At 41.0% G+C, this 19,135-nt stretch overlaps 1 protein-coding gene across 1 annotated transcript in view; it reads left to right on the forward strand.

Annotated features, from left to right (window-relative positions):
• Slc35f1 (solute carrier family 35 member F1) overlaps window positions 1-19,135 on the forward strand; it is a 422,660-nt gene that overhangs the window by 334,172 nt on the left and 69,353 nt on the right. The window contains exon 3 of the mRNA XM_048425316.3: window positions 3,934-4,061. Coding sequence (XP_048281273.1) covers window positions 3,934-4,061 — 128 coding nt within the window. The remainder of the gene's footprint in view (window positions 1-3,933; window positions 4,062-19,135) is intronic.

Raw genomic sequence — 19,135 nt, forward strand, 5'->3', positions numbered from 1 at the left:
GTCGTGACAAGGAGTGTGGCAACATGTAGGCAGCATGGTGCTGAAGTAGCACCCGAGAGCTTTACATCCTAATCCACTTGCAACTGCAGAAAGAAAGAGAAACACAGGGCCTGGTATGGATTTTTGAAACCTCAAAGCCCATGCCTAGTTACTCATCTTCCCTAACAAAACTATGCCCCCTAATCCTTCCCTCATAGCTCATCAGCTGGAACTCCCATCTCATTAAAACCACCACATTACATCCTCAGCCCGTATAGGTTTGCAGTTCTATCATCATGCAAAGTGCATTTCGTTCAACTTCAAAGTCCCCATAATCTTTCAATCCTACCACTGTTTCAAAGTTCAATGTCTCTTCTGAGATTCAAGGCAATTTCTTAACTGTAACCTCCATAAAATACTAAACAAATCACATGATCCCAACACACAGTGGCGTAGGATATACGTTACCATTAGAAGAAGGGAGCATGGTGAAGAAATACTGAATCAAAGCAAGACCAAAAGCCAGCAGGACAAATTCAGACTCTGCGTTTCCGTGTCCCATGTCAAAGCGCTCTTCAGATCTCCAACTCCTTTCACTTTGTTGACTGTGACACACTTCTCTCTCTTGGGCTGGTTCCACATTCAGTCCCCTCTGGTAATGGTCAAAACGCTTCCAACAGCCAAAGACCCCCTCCTCATCAATCCTTCAGATGAGACTGAGTCCCTGGCTGGCAGTCTGCCTGGAACTTACTGAACTCTTAAATCTTCCTCCATTTCTTTACGGGAATTTTTCACTTCTTCTTTAAGGGCCTCCACTGTCTCCATAAAGTTTTTTTAAGGTTGTTCTCTTCTGCTTTATCTGTGTTGGACTGTTCATGTCTTCCTGATGTAGGGCCACTAGTTTCTGATGGTGCCATATTGCTCTTTATGTTGTTGAATGCATTCTTACACGGCCATTACCCAGCTTTTCCTCCAACTGTACAGGTGGGGTCTGTATTTCAGGTGGCCACTCTTCCTCCAGATTCATTTGGGGCCTGTGGCCTCAGTAGTCATTGGTGCTGTCCCTCCAGGTACAGTTGGGGCCAGTGGGGCCTGTGGTCCACGGTGCAGAGGTGGAGGATGGTTGGCAAGAGAGGGTGCACTGCCTAGTTGCTGGTGTTGCCATGGGTGTGGGAGGAATGGGGGTTAGGGTTTAAAGAGCAGGAGTCTCCAGCCGGGATCTCAGACCCCCCCTCCATTGGTCCAGGTACAGTCTGGGCCTGTGGTGCTTGGGGTCTCTGGTGCAGAGGCAGTGGGGAAGGGATATTGGTGAGAGAGGTTGCTACTATCTGGTTGCTGGGGGTTGTATGGATCAGGGAGCAAAGTCTTGAATCATAATCATTCAGTTAAGCTGCACCCAGATTCTTGACCGTTTGAAACCAGAACACAATAAACATTTTTCTTTGTTTTAAATTTCTATATGTTGGAATAATTTGTCAAACAATACTGAGTCATATATATACATCACTATTCAATCAGAATATCTATATATTCGATGTTGTCTGTGAAGACTTCACAAGCTGGCCACAAATATCTGCATGTAATTATCATTGGGTCATTTTTAGAAATAAGATTTATTTCAGCTTGAAATACATATCACAAAAAGATTGAAGATATCTAAAGTCTGTCCAGGTTCTATGAATGTCAGACAAGGAGACGAAATTGTTGGCAGCACCAAGAGAAGGGTCGGGTGGTAATTTTTCCCATCCTGAAGCTTTCTCTCTACACATCATTCACACATATCTAGATTAGACATGGACATTGAAGCAGAAGAATCTTTCGGATGCCATCTTAAAGTCTTACTACACATACAAAACTGCTTCTAATGGGACACTTTTCTTTTGGTCTGTATCTGCTCTAAAACAGTTTTGAAATTTAGGACTGTCTGAGTTTTGTGTTTTTAATAAAGTCCTTTTTATTGAAAATAGACTTTTATTATGCAACATATTCTGATTACAGTTTCCCCTCTTTCCTTTTTTTTTAAAATTGTTTTTATTGAGCTATCTATTTTTCTCCACTTCCCTCTCTCCCTCCCCATCCCCTTAAATCCTCTCCCATGGGCCCCATGTTCCCAATTGACTCAGGAGATCTTGTCTTTTTCTACTTCCCATGTAGATTAGACCCGTGTATGCCTCTCTTAGGGTCCTCATTGTTGTCTAGGTTCTCTAGGGTTGTGGACGATAGGCTTGTTTTTCTTTGCTTTATGTCTAAAGGCCACTTATGCGTGAGTTGATATGATATTTGTCTTTCTGGGTCTGGGTTACCTCACTCAATATGATGTTTTCTAGATCCATCCACTTGCCTACAAATTTCAAGATGTTATTATTTTTTCTGCTGTGTAGTACTCCATTGTGTAAATGTACCACATTTTCTTTATCTATTCTTTGGTTGAGGGGCATTTAGGTTTTTTCCAGATTTTGGCAATACTCAACCTCATATGAAAAAACAAAAAGAAAAAAAGAAAAAAGAAAGAAAAAAGAAAAAAAACCCACAAAGAATAGCCAAAACAATCCTGTACAATAAAGAAACTTATAACAATCCCTGACTTCAGACTCTACCTCAGAGCTACAGTACTGAAAACAGTCTGGTATTGGCATAAAAACAGAAAGGAGGACCAATGGAAGTTAATTAAGACCTGGATATCAATCAACACACCTACAAACACCTGAATTTTGATTAAGAAGCAAAAGATATAAAATGGAAAAAAAGAACGCATATTCAACAAATGGTGCTGGCATAACTGAATATCAACATGTAGAAGAATGAATACAGATCCATATCTATTGCCATGCACAAAACTCAAGTCCAAATGAATCAAAGACCTCAGCATAAAACCAACCACACTAAACCTCACAGAAGAGAAAGTGGGAAGTACACTTGAATGCATTGACACAGGAGACCTCTTAAGTCCTAAATATAACCTCAGTAGCACAGACACTGAGAGCAACAATTAATATATGAGACCTCCCAAAACAGAAAAGTTTCTGTAAAGCAAAGGACATGGTCAACAAGACAAAATGGTAGCCTACAGAATGGGAAAAGATCTTCACCAACCCCACGTCAGACAGAAGGGCTGATCTCCAAAATATACAAAGAACTCAAGAAATTGGTCATCAAAAGAACAAATAATCCAATAAAAAATGGGGTACAGAATTCAACAGAGAACTCTCAACAGAAAAATCTAAAATGGCTGAAAGACACTTAAGGAAAAGAAATCCTTAGCCATCAGAGAAATGCAAATCAAAACATCTCTGAGATTCTATCTTACACCTGTAGAATGGCCAAGATCAAAAACACTGATAACACCTTATGCTGGAGAGGTTGTGGGATAAAGAGAACACTCCTCCATTGCTGGTGTGAGTGCAAACTAGTACTTTTGCTCTGGAAATTAGTATGGTGATTTCTCAGGAAATTAGGAAACAACCTACCTCAAGACCCAGAAATACCACTTTTGGGTATATACCCAATGGATGGATCATACCATAAGGACTTGTGCTCAACTACGTTCATAGCAGCACTATTTGTAATGGCCTGAGTTTTTTGTGTGTGTGCAATGCACCCTTTCTTGAACATTTTTCCTTTCACTTTTCTCATCACACAGCTATTCTTTCACACACACACACACACACACACACACACACACACACACATACACTCAATATGCCATAGTAAGCAATGACCTACTCAGTCTCACCCTGGTGTAGAAACTAATTTGAAGACCGAAAAGTGAACATGAAGACAATTTCCTAAGTAAAGTATGTGAGTCTTTGATAGATTAAGCCACTAAATTTTGGATAAATTTCTGATAAAATGCATATATGGGTACAAAACACAATAGCACGTAAGAATTCTAAATATGTAATGTGCTATATACCAAGAACTTAAGCCATTTTTTTTCTTAACTTTTTACCATAGGAGAAGAAAACCTCTTGGCAATTTTGCGGCGAAGATGGTGGAAGTACATGATCCTGGGACTCATAGACTTGGAAGCTAATTACCTGGTGGTCAAGGCTTACCAGTACACGACCCTAACCAGTGTCCAGGTAAGATGGTTTCTCTCCTCACAACCTTCCAGACACAGCCCACTTTGAGTTTAATTTGTTGGAAATCCATATACTACATGATGGGGTTTTATTTTCTATTTTACTTTTTAATTTTAATTTATTTTTTTAGTTGAAAATAAATTCTTCTGTCATACAATATATTCCCAACCAGAGTTTTCACTCCTTCCACTCCTTCTAGCTTCCCCACTACTTTTGTCTCCCCAGATCCATTCCCCCTCCCATTTCCCCTTCAAAAGAGAGCAGATCCCTGAGAGATTACAGCCAAGCAGCACAAAACAAGACACACTAAGATAAAGCAAAAGTCCTCATATCATGGTTGGACAAGGAGACCCAGTAGGAGGAAAAGAGTATTAAGAGCAGGCAAAAGAGCCAGAGATACACACCTCCCATTGTAGGAGTCCCTCATAAACACCAAGCAAACAGCCATAACACACACGCAGAGGACCTTTCGCAGACCCATGCAGGCGCTGTCCTTGCTGCTTCAGTCTCTGTGAGCCCATGTGAGCCCTGCTTCATTGATTCAGTTGGGCATGTTCCCCTGGTGTCCTCAACTCCTTTGACTCCAAGTCTTTCCTACCACTCTTCAGAAGGATTCCCTTAACTCCAAGGGGAGGAACCTGATAGAGAACTCCAATTATAGAGTCTCCGCATAATGTCTGGTTATGGGACTCTGTATCCACTCTCATTTGCTGCATGAGAAAGCCTGTCTGATGATGACTGGACAAGACACTGATCTATAAGTATAGCAGAATATCATTAGGAATCCCTTCGTTGATTTTTTTTCCAGTCATATTTGGTTCTACTCTAGCTTTCTGGGCTATCCAGTCTCCTGTTCCTGGCCATCCAGGGCCATTGGCTCCCTCTCTTGTTATGGTTCTCAAGTTAAACCAAGCATTGGTTGGCCACTCCCAGAGTTCTATGTCACTACTGCCCCGACACACCTTGTAGGCAGGACAGATTATAGGTAGAGGGTTTTGCGGTTGGGTTGGTGTCCAGGTTTCACTTTCTGTAGCCTGCAGAGTACCTTCTCCTGCCAAAGAGACTAGAATGTAGGGGTGAAGGCTTCAAATGAACACCAACTCAACGCCTCTATATTCAATGAGCTATGTGGATGTTGCTTTGGCAGTAGGGCCCACTGTGAATTTTCAGAGAGCAATCTTCTGTCCTTACATCAGCCTGGGTTGTTTAGGGATCTTAGCAGTACTGTCTAAGCCCAAAATTCAACCAATGTAACCCGGTTTCACCTTTGGAAGCCTTGCCTGGCTGTAAATGATCGGTTCAGACTCTATCTTCCATTACTAGAAGTCCTTGTTAGGGTTATCCTCATAGAATCAAGGAAACGTCTATTGCACTAGGTTTCCACACTATCCCACAAAAATCAACAAACGGATTCCTAATGATATTCTGCTATCCCCAGTTTCAAAGGTCTCCCCCTGCCCTTTCTTCCTCCATGTCCAGCCACACCTGATGCCTCCAGTTCTCATCCCCACCTGTCCCCAGTCCACCTGCAAAATCTACTCTATTGCCCCTTCCCAGGAAAATTTATGCTTTCTCCCTGGAACCCTCCCCTTAACCTAATCTTCCTGGGTCTGTGGATGGTAGCTAATATCCACTTATAAGTGAATACATATCATGTTTGTTTTCCTGGGTCTGGGTTACCTCACTCGAGATGATGTTTTCTAATCCCATACATTTGCCTGCAAGTTTCATGATATCACTTTCCTTTTAAACAGTTGAGTAATACTCTATTGCGTAAATGTGCCACATTTTCTTTACCCATTCTTTAGTTGAGGGGCATCTGTTCTTTTCCAGTTTCTGTCTATTATGAATAATATCACAAGGAACATAGTTGAGCAAGAGTCTTTGTGGTAGGATGAAGCATCCTTTGGGTATATGACTAAAAGTGGTATAATTGGGTCTTAAGGTAGATAATTTGAAAACTAAAATTGAACTTCATTTATATGTCATTAATTTTTCCTAAATCAGGACAGCCTGTTCCTCTTTGTTCTAAATATACCAAAATAATCATTTACAATGCAAAAAGTAATTCATGGATTTGAATGCTGCCAACTAATCTTGTGTCAGCAGGAGAATTATTAATAAGTATAAAAATAAATCTGATTTCATCACAACTTAACTTTTTTGGAATGTTAATAGACTTTGATTAAGTAAACAAGCTACTTAGCAATCTTTTCTTTTAGCTTTTTAGAAAATGCATTGAATATGAACGCTGAAGGGATATGGTTTTTCTGTGAAGGAATAAAAATAAAATTCTTAAAATGAGTTATGTATGAAGATAGCTACTGTGTATATGTCTATCTGTATGTCTGTCTGTCTGTCTCCATCCTCTCACACAGATGTACTCATACACAGCTAACAGAAACACAAATATCAGCTTAATCTCAAAGTACTTTGATTGTATTTGTTTCACCTTCATTTTTCCTTGTGCAGAAAAATTATTGGTTTCACAGCTATCCTAAAGTTCTAAGAAAAACACAAAATGTTATTCACTGATGAGCATGAGCTGAGATTTGACTCCAGTCATCATTTTAATTTGTCTTGGAGTTACAATGCCTTGAGTAAATAAATGAATATACAAAGTACCTAAGCAAATATGCACAGCACAGACTGTGGGAGAAGTGAGTTAAACCTTGTTTCATTTTGTTATTTGATCACATTCCTAATGTCCATGTGAATTTCAAAGACGATTTCTTGGTCCACTTTTGTGGTTATGATAGAATGTTTTAGAGTGGATAGTTTATAATGATCAGAATTATTGGATTTCCCTGTGCTGGAGGCAGGGAAATTCAATATTAATGAGCAAAAACAAGGACAACAGTAAGAGGTGGGTCAAACCCCATTGGATAATGTCTCTGATCTCACCAGAGAGTGGAACACGCCAGTAGCCTAATCACCTTTTAATAGGTCTTGGTCTCTATGTACCCTTGCCGTAGTAATTTAGCATCTACACGAGTTTTGGAAGACACAAATATGCAAGCAACAGTAGACAGCTTAAAATAAAAGTAGTCAACATTTTCCAGGAGCATGTTCACATGTGGTTTGTATTCTTTTTACATATGTGTGAACACATGCATGTGTGCATGTAATGCGGAGGTCACCTTGGGGGTCATTTCTCAGGCACCACTTAGCTTTCTCTCCTTGCCCTGGACTTGCCTGGCAAGCTATGCTGACTGAGCAGCAAGCTCAAGGACCCTCCCTGTCCTCTGCCTCTCCAGCCACTGGGATGACAACCTCATGCCACCCTCCCTCCTCTACCCTGATTTTTAAATCTGATGATCAAACTCAGGTTCTTGTGGTTTCAAAGTAAGCATTTTACTCACTGAAATATTGGGCCCAAGCCCATTTCCACACCCAGCTTGTGTTCTGAGAGCATTTGTAGGCTGAATTCCAGTGACAATGCACACTGAAGCAAGAAGTGAACCCGTAGAGAGAACTTGAACAAGCCCTCTTCATTTTGTCTTCAGAATCCTGTGGCTTTTGGACTGACATTGGAAGGGACAAGCTAATCTCCAGATGGAGAAGACCCAGAGGTCATGTACCCATTCTTTAGTGATGTCCTTGATAAAATTATCTCTATGGCATCTTTGCTCCCTTGGGAATCTTCTTATTTAGGTGCTTATGCATCTGGAAATTGAATTTCCTACTTTCACATTTTCCTTCTTGCGATTCGCTCTGCAGAAAAATGCTTTCCAAAATGCTCTGTGCACAATACATACTATTTCTTTTGGTTAAAATATGTCTGGATGCGCTCACATCCTAAGTTCTTTGTAAGATTTTAGACTGTCTTCAAAAAAGGAGTTGTGACTTGTTAGAATAAGTTAGAAATCATGCATAAATTAGCATTTATAAATATATACATCTAATAAAAATGTGGTTATAAGATTTCACATTTACATTTGCTTTAATTTTTTAAAAAATATCACCAAATTTTAAAAAGGCATGTTGAAAGCTCTAACTGGAAAATAACTAAGCACCTATCTTTTCTTTAACGTGATCATTGTGGCATTAAAATGGAAAACCCTTTAGTTATACACTAGAGGTACTAACAATGGGCATATACATAGTGTGCATAAATGATATAAGCTTTAGGAAATGGCTGCTTTATTACAAATTCCATTTTAAAAATCTATTCTTTGTTTTCCATGAAAGCTATTTTTATTTTAATAATGGAGATAAAAATTCATTGGCGATGTTTTCTGCAAATGAAACATTGGGTATTAAGTACATGTTGCCACTGGATAAACAGCACTCAACTCTCCCCCTGAGTACTGCTTTCCTTCGCCTTCTTCATTTAGGAACAAGGTCTTTTTTTTGGCTAATCTTTTTCAATTAGAAAGAAGATATAAGAGTAAGCTGTCTTCTACTGCAGGTGCCTTATATAAAAAAACCTTCTTTGAACACACCTTACCCAACACACCAAAACACACACACACACTCACACACACACACAGCAGTTTTTAAATACCTTTGGTCAAGTCCTTTGTATTATTTGAAATATATTTCTCCCACCATCTTCTAGCTATTAATATCTAACTCACTGTAAAATCCTTTCCACATTGAGGATGTTTTAAAATCATATACTAATTGAAAGTGCAGTGAAGACCATCTTTAATGGTATAGAAATATAATGGATCTTATAATTAAAGCACCTAGAGAAAGGGAAGCCTTCAGCATAGTCAGTCAATGTCTTAATGATGACATCAAGGCTGAAGATCTTTTTATCCCTTCCCTCTTCTGTCCCTTCTGGCTTATCCTATGCAGAACCTGGTCATTGTCATCAGGTAGATCTCTGCCAGTGTGAATCAGAGCCACATCCTTCTTTAACCACGACCAGTGAAAGACAAAATAAAAACAACAACAACAACAACAACAACAAAAAACCCTTTACCCATAACCAACAAATAAAAGTCTAGACATCTACTCTGATTGTATAATACAAGTAGCTAGGGAAATATTGGAATATTGAGAACTAATTGACTTAGATGTGGCAAGTAGACAGACAAAGGCTTCTTAATTAGAGTACTACTAAGAGTTCTAGTTGGATAGCACTCCATCCAAGTGGGGACTGGATCAATCTCACCCAGTTATTCTCTGTTACATATTGAGAGCCAGATGGGTACAGGAGGACCAGCAATGTTCTTATACCTAATTTAGTGCCTACCTTAGTTCTAGAAACCCCACGATGGGAAGGATTCCTCTGGCTTCTATGCTCCCATGGTGCATTGTTCATGTTCCATTTTCACAGTCTGTCTCCTAAGAATAACTTCATGTATCTCCAATTAATTCACTGAACTCAAGATCTTTAACTGCAAACACAATTTCTTTTATACCTTTGATGCTCTACTTCCTGGAAAAAAATCCAACATGTACTGGATAATCAATATTTTTAAAGAGGTTAATTAAATTGCACCAATCTCTAGCATTCAGTGACATGGGAATTCCCAAAAGTTCCCTTACTAAATTTAGAGTACACTGGAACATTTATGAAGGTATAGACACAGAGGAATAGTGCAACACTGGCTTCTTGACTGAACCATGACCATGAACCAGAATCAAAGTTTATAAATGGATATAGAGAAAATAATGAGGTGTTTCATTTGGAAATTTTTCTTGATGCTTCTTTTTTCCTTTTCTTTTTATGTTTAACCTTCAAAAGTCACAGTCAATTATTAGTCTTTTAAGATTTACATTTTTTCTCATTTTTTAAAAAAGTTTTTCTTGGTCCAGAAACAGTAACAATTAATCCTCAACACTGCTTCACTGGGCCTCAGATATCTAGGTCAACTTATATGATACACTATCTTTTTTAATATTTATTTATTTATTATGTATATAATATTCTGTCTGTGTGTATACCTGCAGGCCAAAAGAGGGTACCAGACCCCATTACAGATGGTTGTGAGCCCACCATGTGGTTGCTGGGAATTGAACTCAGGACCTTTGGAAGAGCAGGCAATGCTCAACCTCTGAGCCATCTCTCCAGCCCAGTGACACACCATCTTGATTTGTTTTCTGTTGTTAGGTGGGAAAACTACTTGATCCAAAATCTGGAGAGGACATAATTTATTTGATTTACAGGTCTCGTTCACTGTCTGTCACAGGGGGAAGCAATGGCAAAGACTCAAGCAGAATCCTAGAGGCAGGACTGAAGCAGAGGCCATGGAGGGGTGCTGCTTACTGGCTTGCTCCCCATGGCTTGCTCAGCCTGCTTTCTTATAGAACCCTTAGTGCCTACTCAGAGGTTGTACTGCCCACGGTGGATTGGGTCCTCCACACAGAATTGCTCACAGGTCAATCTGTTGGAAGAATTTTCTCCATTGGCGGTGCCTCTTCCCAGATGGTTTGTGTTTATGTGAAGTTGATTGAAGACAAACAAACAAAACAATTGACAAGGTTCTTCACCATCACTAATGCACCTGGATACCCAGTTACCTTTCTCAAGTTAGCTTGGCAGCACCCTACTTAATGCTGCACTCTAGGAAATTTTTTTTTCAAATAATCTAGGAAGAAAACAAAAATTCCAGTGAAAATCAAATGGCCTTTGTTAGAATTTACTGGGCAAGGAAAAGGGGAAACTAAAAAGCAAGTTGAGTTTGATAGTTCTAGAGTCATTTTTACACCCACAGCAAATAACCATATTAAATAATAATAAAAAATGGTCAAGACAGAAGACATTTGCTCCAGGAACCATAGCTGTGCTGCCTCTTACTAATTTAATTCTGTTTGCTCATTGTGAATTGGTGAAGCTAATAAAGACCTCTAATGATGTGTCCCTTGTTTCTGTAAATATCAACTGAGTATACACTATATATGTTAGTCATGGTAATCAATAAGAGAATGACTAAGCCCCTGTAGCATGTACCAGCCATTGCAGGTGATGGAAAGAGATATGAGTGCGTCCTGCCTTCCAGGAGATTGTGGCTGGTAAAAGGGAGAAGAGATGTGGTGTGCTGATAGCAACGCTGAGCACAGCCAATGAACAGATGTCCGAGTGCTACTGTGTCTGAAGAAGGCAGGGGAGATGGCTATTGGAAAGGAGACAATATTTCCATTCCTGGGGGGGGTTCTATGAGAATGGATAAAGTGTTTAAGAATGGAACATGGCTATGACTCTGTACAAGAAGTTAATAGCTGTGTAGAAGCTTGGGGCTGAAAACCCAGGAGCAATATTTGAAAAGCAATTATTCCTATTCCAAACATAATTTCTGAATTCTTCTGGGTTTGAAACATTGTATTAGATGATTCAAACACGTGAAGGAACATACAATTTGTAGCTATTCCTCCCTTGGAGCTCCTACTACTCTTGGGAGTTCTCACTTTTCTTTAATAAATCTATACTTGCTTTTCTTAATATATGTTTGTTTTCTTAATATTTATTATGAATATGAGATCCATATTCTCAAGAAAGGCAGCATTTCATTAAACCACTAAAAATATGGTTATAATAAAAGATTTGCATTCCAGGAAAAATTAACATGGTCCTATTGGAACATTTGTGAAAATGTTCTGACTGAAATGAATGGGGAATTTTTTTCCCTGAAAATCGGCAATGGAGCTGAGATGTAAATGTAGCATATGAACTGGAAGGGAGGTCTAACAAAGAGTGTGTCAAGTTCAAGGCCGTATGGTAGGAGGACAATAAGGAGGACAAGGTGCCTGTGGTCAGACAAGGAAAGAGAAGAACAGTTTTAGGAGCCAGCCAGAGGAAGAAATAGGGTTTAGTGGCCAGACCAAGGGTTCAGTTCTTCAGGCTGGCACCAGAGGAAGCCATCAAATGTGTTAAGCTGACACTAATGTGTGACATTTTTGGTGTTCAAAGATGACTTTAGTTGTGGTGTAGATTTTCACAAGAAATGGAGGATGAAAAAGAAAAAGTTAAATCTGGATTGTGTTGTGAGTCTTCATTGAGAGAAGAAGGACACAACTTCCTCTTGTAGACAACAGAGAGCCCTGAGGGCTTTTAAAGAAATGAATGATAAGATTCAACCCAAGCCTACTGGGTGATGAGTCTTCATTAGTGATTGCCATGGATGCTCTGGTTTTCTCATCCTCTTCAAAACCTGCGTAAAATGAAAAGATGAGAAGTGACTCCTTCCTAGATTCGTTTCTTTCTGCTTGTCCACAAAGCTTGTGGTGAAATGTGACAATTGATAGCTGGATCCCCAGAAGACAAGTATGTTCATAAATGATTATAAACGTGAAGGAAAGTTCAGAAGCATAGCAGCCTTTGAACACTGCATACAGCTTTCCTGTTGTGACATTTTCTATAACTTAACATAATGTCAAAAACAGGATATTGACACAGTTATAACATTATTATCTAGACTACAGACATTATTGTATTTTTGTGTGTTTTACCTTAACTATGTGTGTGACAGAAAGAGACAGAGAAAGACAGACAGACAGACAGACAGACAGACAGACAGACAGATACACACACAAACACACACACACATAGTGACAGTGGGGGACAGGGAGAAATGGAAACAGAAACAGAAGGCTCTTAGGCACAGATTCATGTAATCACAACCACATCAGAACACAGATCAGTCTCATGGCCACTAAAGCATTCCCCGTTGCTACTCCTCCGAGATTATACTGATCCTAGCCAGTCCTCCCCCGTCAGCCAGTTAGTACAAATTTGTTCTCCTTATGTACATCTTCTCTGTGAAAACATAGTATATTAAATGGAATCACACAGTACTTGATCTGGTGAGATTTTTTTTCCCATTAAACACATTGTCCTTAAATCCATCTAAATAGTTGCAATAATCCATTGATACCACATCACATGCACAACATGAGAAAGTTTCTTCCTTCTTCACATGGTGTATTTGTAGCCCATGTTATGAAAATACCATTTCGTGGAACTCAAGGAAATTTGTGTTGTTTTTAGCTGTAAAACTGAATAACAAAAGTTACAATAACTATCCCCGAGTCTTCGTTGCACCACTGAAGTATCCACTCCTCTAGGATAAGTGCTTGAATCTGCCATTGCTGGCCCCGTGTGCTCAACGCGTCCTTAGACCAGAACACGTTAAACTAGTTTCCAGAGGGCTGGCTGTACTACCACATATTCTCAAGAGCAATCTAGCTTCTATTTGCCTCAGCAATTGCTGGTACCTTTTTTTTTAACCTTAAAAGGTATACAGTAGTATTTTATTGCACTTTTAATTTGTGTTTCTCTAATGACCAATAATGTGCAACATTCAGGGAAAAATTTTAAAACTTCGCTATTATAATTGAGAGATAAAGAAAGAGTAACAGTGTTCTGAAAAAAAATGCCTTCTTTGTGGGAAATTTATAATAAAAGAGGACACTGAAGGGAAAAAAAACCCTACCACTTTCTTTAACAGAAAGTAAAAGGAGAAATAGTGACACCTAACACCGTCATGCAGGATTTATAAGGATTTTCATTCTAAAGACACATTTGTGGGTTTTTATCTCTGGACTTCCAAAGAATGAATAGGTTGTGGCTGTGACTCTGAGACAGATTAGCAATGACATTTGGGTACATTTAACTGCTATGCTTCTTTTATGCCTGTGCTATATGAACCATTTCAGTAGACATACCGGCTTTATGACTTCCTGCCCAAAGATTATTCCTCTTTCTCAGCCATATAGCACTGAAAAGCAAGCCGATTAAACCCGAGCACAAGGACAGGACTCTTCAAACCTGAGAGCTTGGTAATTAAAATAAACCCACACCAGAGTCATTTCCAGTGCCTTTGCCCAGAGCCCTGGGTCTCTGACACCGATGCCCTCCTTCCTACAGTGCGTATTGCACAGCTTCTCTCTTTATTTGAAGATTTTAAAAAAGGGGTGCGGTGGGGTGGGGATGCCTTCAGTTCTGATTGTTTTCCTTCCTGATATGAGCATGGCAGAACAAATGGCAACTCCCCAGCGTGCAGTGTGGTACCAACCCTGACGCTAATCCTGCAAGCTATGGAAAGCATATGAGAACCACTGTGAACCACATCCCTTTCCTCAGCCCTGGGGCTTTCTGGGACCACACTTTCTGAATTTTCAGTAAACAGTGAATTAGAGAGCATCCGACACAGGGGGAGCCCAGCGTGTTTGTACCTTCTCCGCAGGCTGATGCTGAAGCCGCGGGGATAGCTATTCCTTCGCTGATTACGAGAGCCCCAGCTTTGACCTAGAGGATACAGCTACTAATCAGACATGAGTCCTGCCATGAGATGACAGACAGTAACAGCAACAAAGAATTCAAGACAGTCAGTGAGGTGATCAGAGGCCTCGCACAGCTCCGTGGGTACACAGGAGAGAAACGCTCCCGGCCCCCACAGTCAACAAGTTATTGTACATGAGAAAAAGGCACAGCACTCCCTAATGTTTTGCCTGTAGCTAACTTGAATGTCTATCTTCGTGGATGAACCCAGAGGAAGCACAGCGATATACATTAGAATCCAGACCCGTGGACTCGGGTTTATGATTACAAAGTCAGCTTCTGATGCTATCACTTCTTGCTTAACCTTGATGTCTCTACCAGTCCCTAATTCAGCTGTGTGGAAATTTAGTAACTACTCAAGAGACATTGTCAATCTATTCAAGACAAAGCTTTTAAGAATAGAAACATTTCTTACCCCCAAAGGGAGAACGATGTTCTGGATCATTCAGGTTTCTTCTGTGAGCTGTCCTAGTCCTGTGTTAGAAGGAACAGCAACGTCAACATATGGTTCCTCAGTCTGAGTACCAGCCAGGTCCCTTAATTGCTCTCAACCCTACCCATGTGAAGAGCACACAGAGGCCTCATCTCCCCGCAGCTCCATCACTGGGCTTGCACCAGATCCGCCTCAGAATTGTCAGCAGAACTATTCAATCCAGGCTGTGGGAGAAAGCTTGTATAGTCATTGACGAAGGCTGCTGGGCTAATGGTCCAGATGGAGGTGACAGCAGCCGAGAGAGCCTCTGGAGGTAACAGGAACACCGTTCTCCCTCCTTTCCCCTTGACTCTGGAACTACCGAACTGCCAAGCGTTTGATCCAGTCAGGGTTCTTTGTTCATCCCTCCATCTTCTCTTTTCTTATCACAGTATTCGCTTTCCGCTTCATATGGTAGTTGTTTATTTACATATTCCTGAAGGGCTGTTCTAGGCCCAAGCATGGCAAACATGGCTCTGTCAGGCCTTCCTCTATTCCCTCCGCCTTGTTAGCTGTTCAATTACATTCCTAAAGCTAGCCACCAAGGTCTATTCCTTTATTTAGCCATTTCCTCCTCCTGAGGCTGACTACCAAGGTCCAGCTATCAAAGTATTGAAGTCCAGCAATCAAAAATCCCCTTTGGCTGCCCCCATTAACATGTCCAATTAAAATCATACTCCTCATCCTAACATGGGGTTCCCCTTTTCCCTTATGAACTGTCATTTGTCTATGGGCCATGCCTGTCTCCTCTCTATCCATAGGCGGTCCTTTGTCCCTTAGGGACAAATATATCTGTTTGCCTCTCCCATGGTCCTTTTCCCTTCTTCCTCATCCTTTGTCTCCCATCTTTGTTTCTTATTCCCTGCCCCTTGTTCCTTTTTTTGTCAAACAAACTCCTTTGTGCCGAGAACTTGGTCTTGGTGCGTCCTGTGCCTAACGTAGCCCTTTTAATTTCCTCTGTCATTGGAGGACGTAAGGCCTTTTTGAAGGTAGGCTGTGCATATCTGGTCCACAGCAAGCACTGATACATTCCTGATGCTTGAATAAGTGCAGATTTATTTCTTTTGGCTTTATTCATAGGTGCTAAAATGTATAGATAGATGCTAAAATATATTAGACAGTTCAGTGAGTTGGCTATGAAAGGATGCATTTCCAGCCATTGAGTAAAGCAGCGTGAACGTCCTCTCTTGATTTTAACACCATTAAGTTCACCCACTTCTTTGGAATACATTTGTAAGGCGTTAGCCATATTTTAGCTGTTCAACTAAGCTCTCTGGATGTACAGGTAAGCTTTACAATTTCTACATGTCTAGATGTTTACATGTTGCCGGCATAGCATGTATGTAGATTCATGCACTACACTTATATGTCCAGATTAACTGCCCCTTCATTGTATTCTGTTATTGATTTGTTGATAGCAAATCTTCTCCCAAACATTCGCTACCAGGTCAACTAGCAGTGTCTGGAGGGAAAAGACTGGGTCAATGTACAACCCACCAATCTGCTCCCAAGTTCAAAACTCTCTTTGGGCTGTTCAGCTTTTCATATCTCCACCCTGCATATTCATGGCTGAGATGGTGTGTGGGTCTTGAGAGGTTGTGGCCCGGGGTGAAGAGATTTTGCTCTGTTCAGATTCTGCTGTTGTCGTAGGGTTTCTTTGCTGTGAAACGAGGCTATGACTGTGGAGAACTTTTAATAGGGGTGGCTTACATTTCAGAGATTTAATCCATTATAGTCATGGTGGGAAGCATGGTGGCACACAGGCAGACATGGTGCTGGAGAAGGATTCGAGAGTTCTACAACTTGATTGACAGGCAGAATAAAACATACTGGGCTTGGCTTGAGCATTTGAAAGCCCAAAGACCATGTCCTAGTGGTACAGTTCTTCCAACAAGGCCACACCTACTTCAAGAAGGCACACCTAATTGTGCCACTCCCTAGAGACCGCACAATTCAATCTGTGATCTTATGGGGCCCATTCCTATTCAAACCACCAGAGCTGGCCTCTGCTGCCCCCTGAAATGATCTCTCCAGCCTGGTCCATGTCTTCCCACCATACATATATGTGTTGGGAGTTATGGTGCCTGCCAATCACGCTCACCTCCAATTGTTTTGTATGGTGTCCTCCTCTTGGTATGGCACTAAGTCAAAGGAAAATGACACTTGTGTCAAATAGGTAGCTCAGCTGTTTGTCCTAGGTTTGAAACATGGGATGGAGAGTTCAGGGTAGGGGGCGGGTTTGTCAGCCATACTCTGTAACAGGTAGGGACCTAGAGATGCTGGGAGAACCTGGCAGCCTGGTCGGCTTTGATAAGTTAAATAGACATCTCGGACATTTGTAGCGGGTTTGAAACTTAACAGCTTTACTTTCTATTTTCTCTCAAACCATCTAGCCATTTTTTCCCCACTCTGAGACTTCAGTAAATGAAACAGCAACACTGGACATGTAGGTCTCAGCTTCCTTTGCTTGCCCTTTGAATAAAAGAAATGAAATGAAAGGAGGAGGACATGGCTACCCCTAAAGTATGGAGAAGATTTTCTTTTGTAGATATAAGGGAGAAAGGAGGCAGAGGGAAGAGCTCAGGCTGAACATGGCTGTAACACTAAACCAAGCCATGAAGAGAGGGGTAGGGAGAGCAAGAGAGGAACACCCAAGAAAAGTGCCTGGGGCCAAGAGGCCAAGAGATAAAAGGGCCAAGAAGAACTGGTGTAGCCAAATGGCTGGATTATATAGAGAAGAGCAACTAGGGGAAGGGCAACCCAGTCCAGTCACTGGCCTGGAAAAGTTCAGGGTAGAGAGTGGCGTATGCTAGCAGGAGGGACCCTATGCTAACAAGAAGTAGGGACTGAAGGATGCTGGGATTACCTCATAGCTGGCATCAGCTTTGATTTGTTCATAGGCACTTCAGTTAGCTGTTTGTCCCCAGGTTTGAGAACTAACACCCTTGGAGTCACAGGTGAGAAAGACAAATACACGACTTACTTTCTCTTCCATCCTTGCACTTCTAGAAACACCAGGCCTCCTAGCTCTCTAGAGGGAGAAAGTGGGAATCTTTGTTGAAGAGAAAAGTATAGGTTTAGAATCATTTCTGCCTCCATGGATCTGACTTTCTACATCTTTCACTGATAAAGAAGGCCAAAAGAGGGCAAGTTTTGTTTTTCGAAGTTAATCAGTAACCTCCCTTTTCTGTAAAGGATCCCATTGCATTTTCCCTATGTCTTAGTTTTAGGGGTGCATGGTTCAAGAGTGCATGCTTTCACTTTTTCAATGTGACTATATTTTACTGAAAGACAATATGAAGCAGGATGAGATGGTGCAAAAGAGCTACCCACAAAACGGCCTGGAATGAAAAAGGAGTGACTGACTCTGTGCATGACAGGGGAACTCCGGGGAGGGGGACATTGGAGTAGGATTTATTGACAAGAACCTGACAATGAAGCAGGCCAATGCTGATTCCCAGCTCCGCTGGTGCACATAGGCGTCTTATAAATAAAGGAAATGCCCGTATGTGAATGTCCTCTCCACCTCTCTCGCTTCTCCTCCCTCCTTCTCTCTGTTGTTCTACCTATAATTGAGAATCTAAATCTTTCCTCTGATGTGATCAAGCGTGCAAGTATAATATTTTATATAATGTTTCTCCACTAGCCCCAAGGATAAAATAATGCAACCACCAATGATATATTTTATTGTTTGTTATCCTGCCACCAGCTCCTAACGCAGTCTCTGCCTCACTCCGCGCTTAAGTTCCTTTGCCCTTCCTGCAAGCGCACCTTCTTATAGTGCCCACGCAGGTCTTCCGTCAGTCTTTGGGTTCTTTAAAATTCTTATGGCTGGATCTGCCGGTAGTTGCATAACATGCGTCAGCTCCTTTTGTTTAGATTATTTCTGCTTCCTGTGTTCCTTCCATCCACTAAATTTAAGGGGGGTGTGTTTCAAACACTCCCATTCTCCTTTCTACACTGGGACAGAAATTTTAAGGAAAGTGATGACTTACACAACTATGCAAAAGCCATTGAAGAAAAGGAGCTGTGTGAAGTCCAGGAGGAGGTTAGCAAACCCACCTCCAACCAGTTTTGCCCTGATAAATGAAACCATTTGCCAGTCGATGTGGGGAAGGGGATCTCCTGAAGGTGAATGAGATAGTTCTTATATGAACAAAATCCTTCCAATATATCCTGGTTTGTGAAGTGAAGAAATTGTGGGGAATGGTCTGGGCATATGTGACAATATCCTACTTGAAGTCTTACATTTTTTAGTACCAGTCTCTACACTCATGGACTCTGGGATACCACTGCTCGCCATGCAAAATCAGGACCTCTTCGGGAGTACAAGGGAACTGCTTGACTGCAGTGGGCATTCTCCTGAAACAA

The sequence above is a fragment of the Myodes glareolus genome, chromosome 1 (assembly GCF_982192425.1).
Source record: "Myodes glareolus chromosome 1, mMyoGla1.1, whole genome shotgun sequence".
Classification (NCBI taxonomy): domain Eukaryota; kingdom Metazoa; phylum Chordata; class Mammalia; order Rodentia; family Cricetidae; genus Myodes; species Myodes glareolus.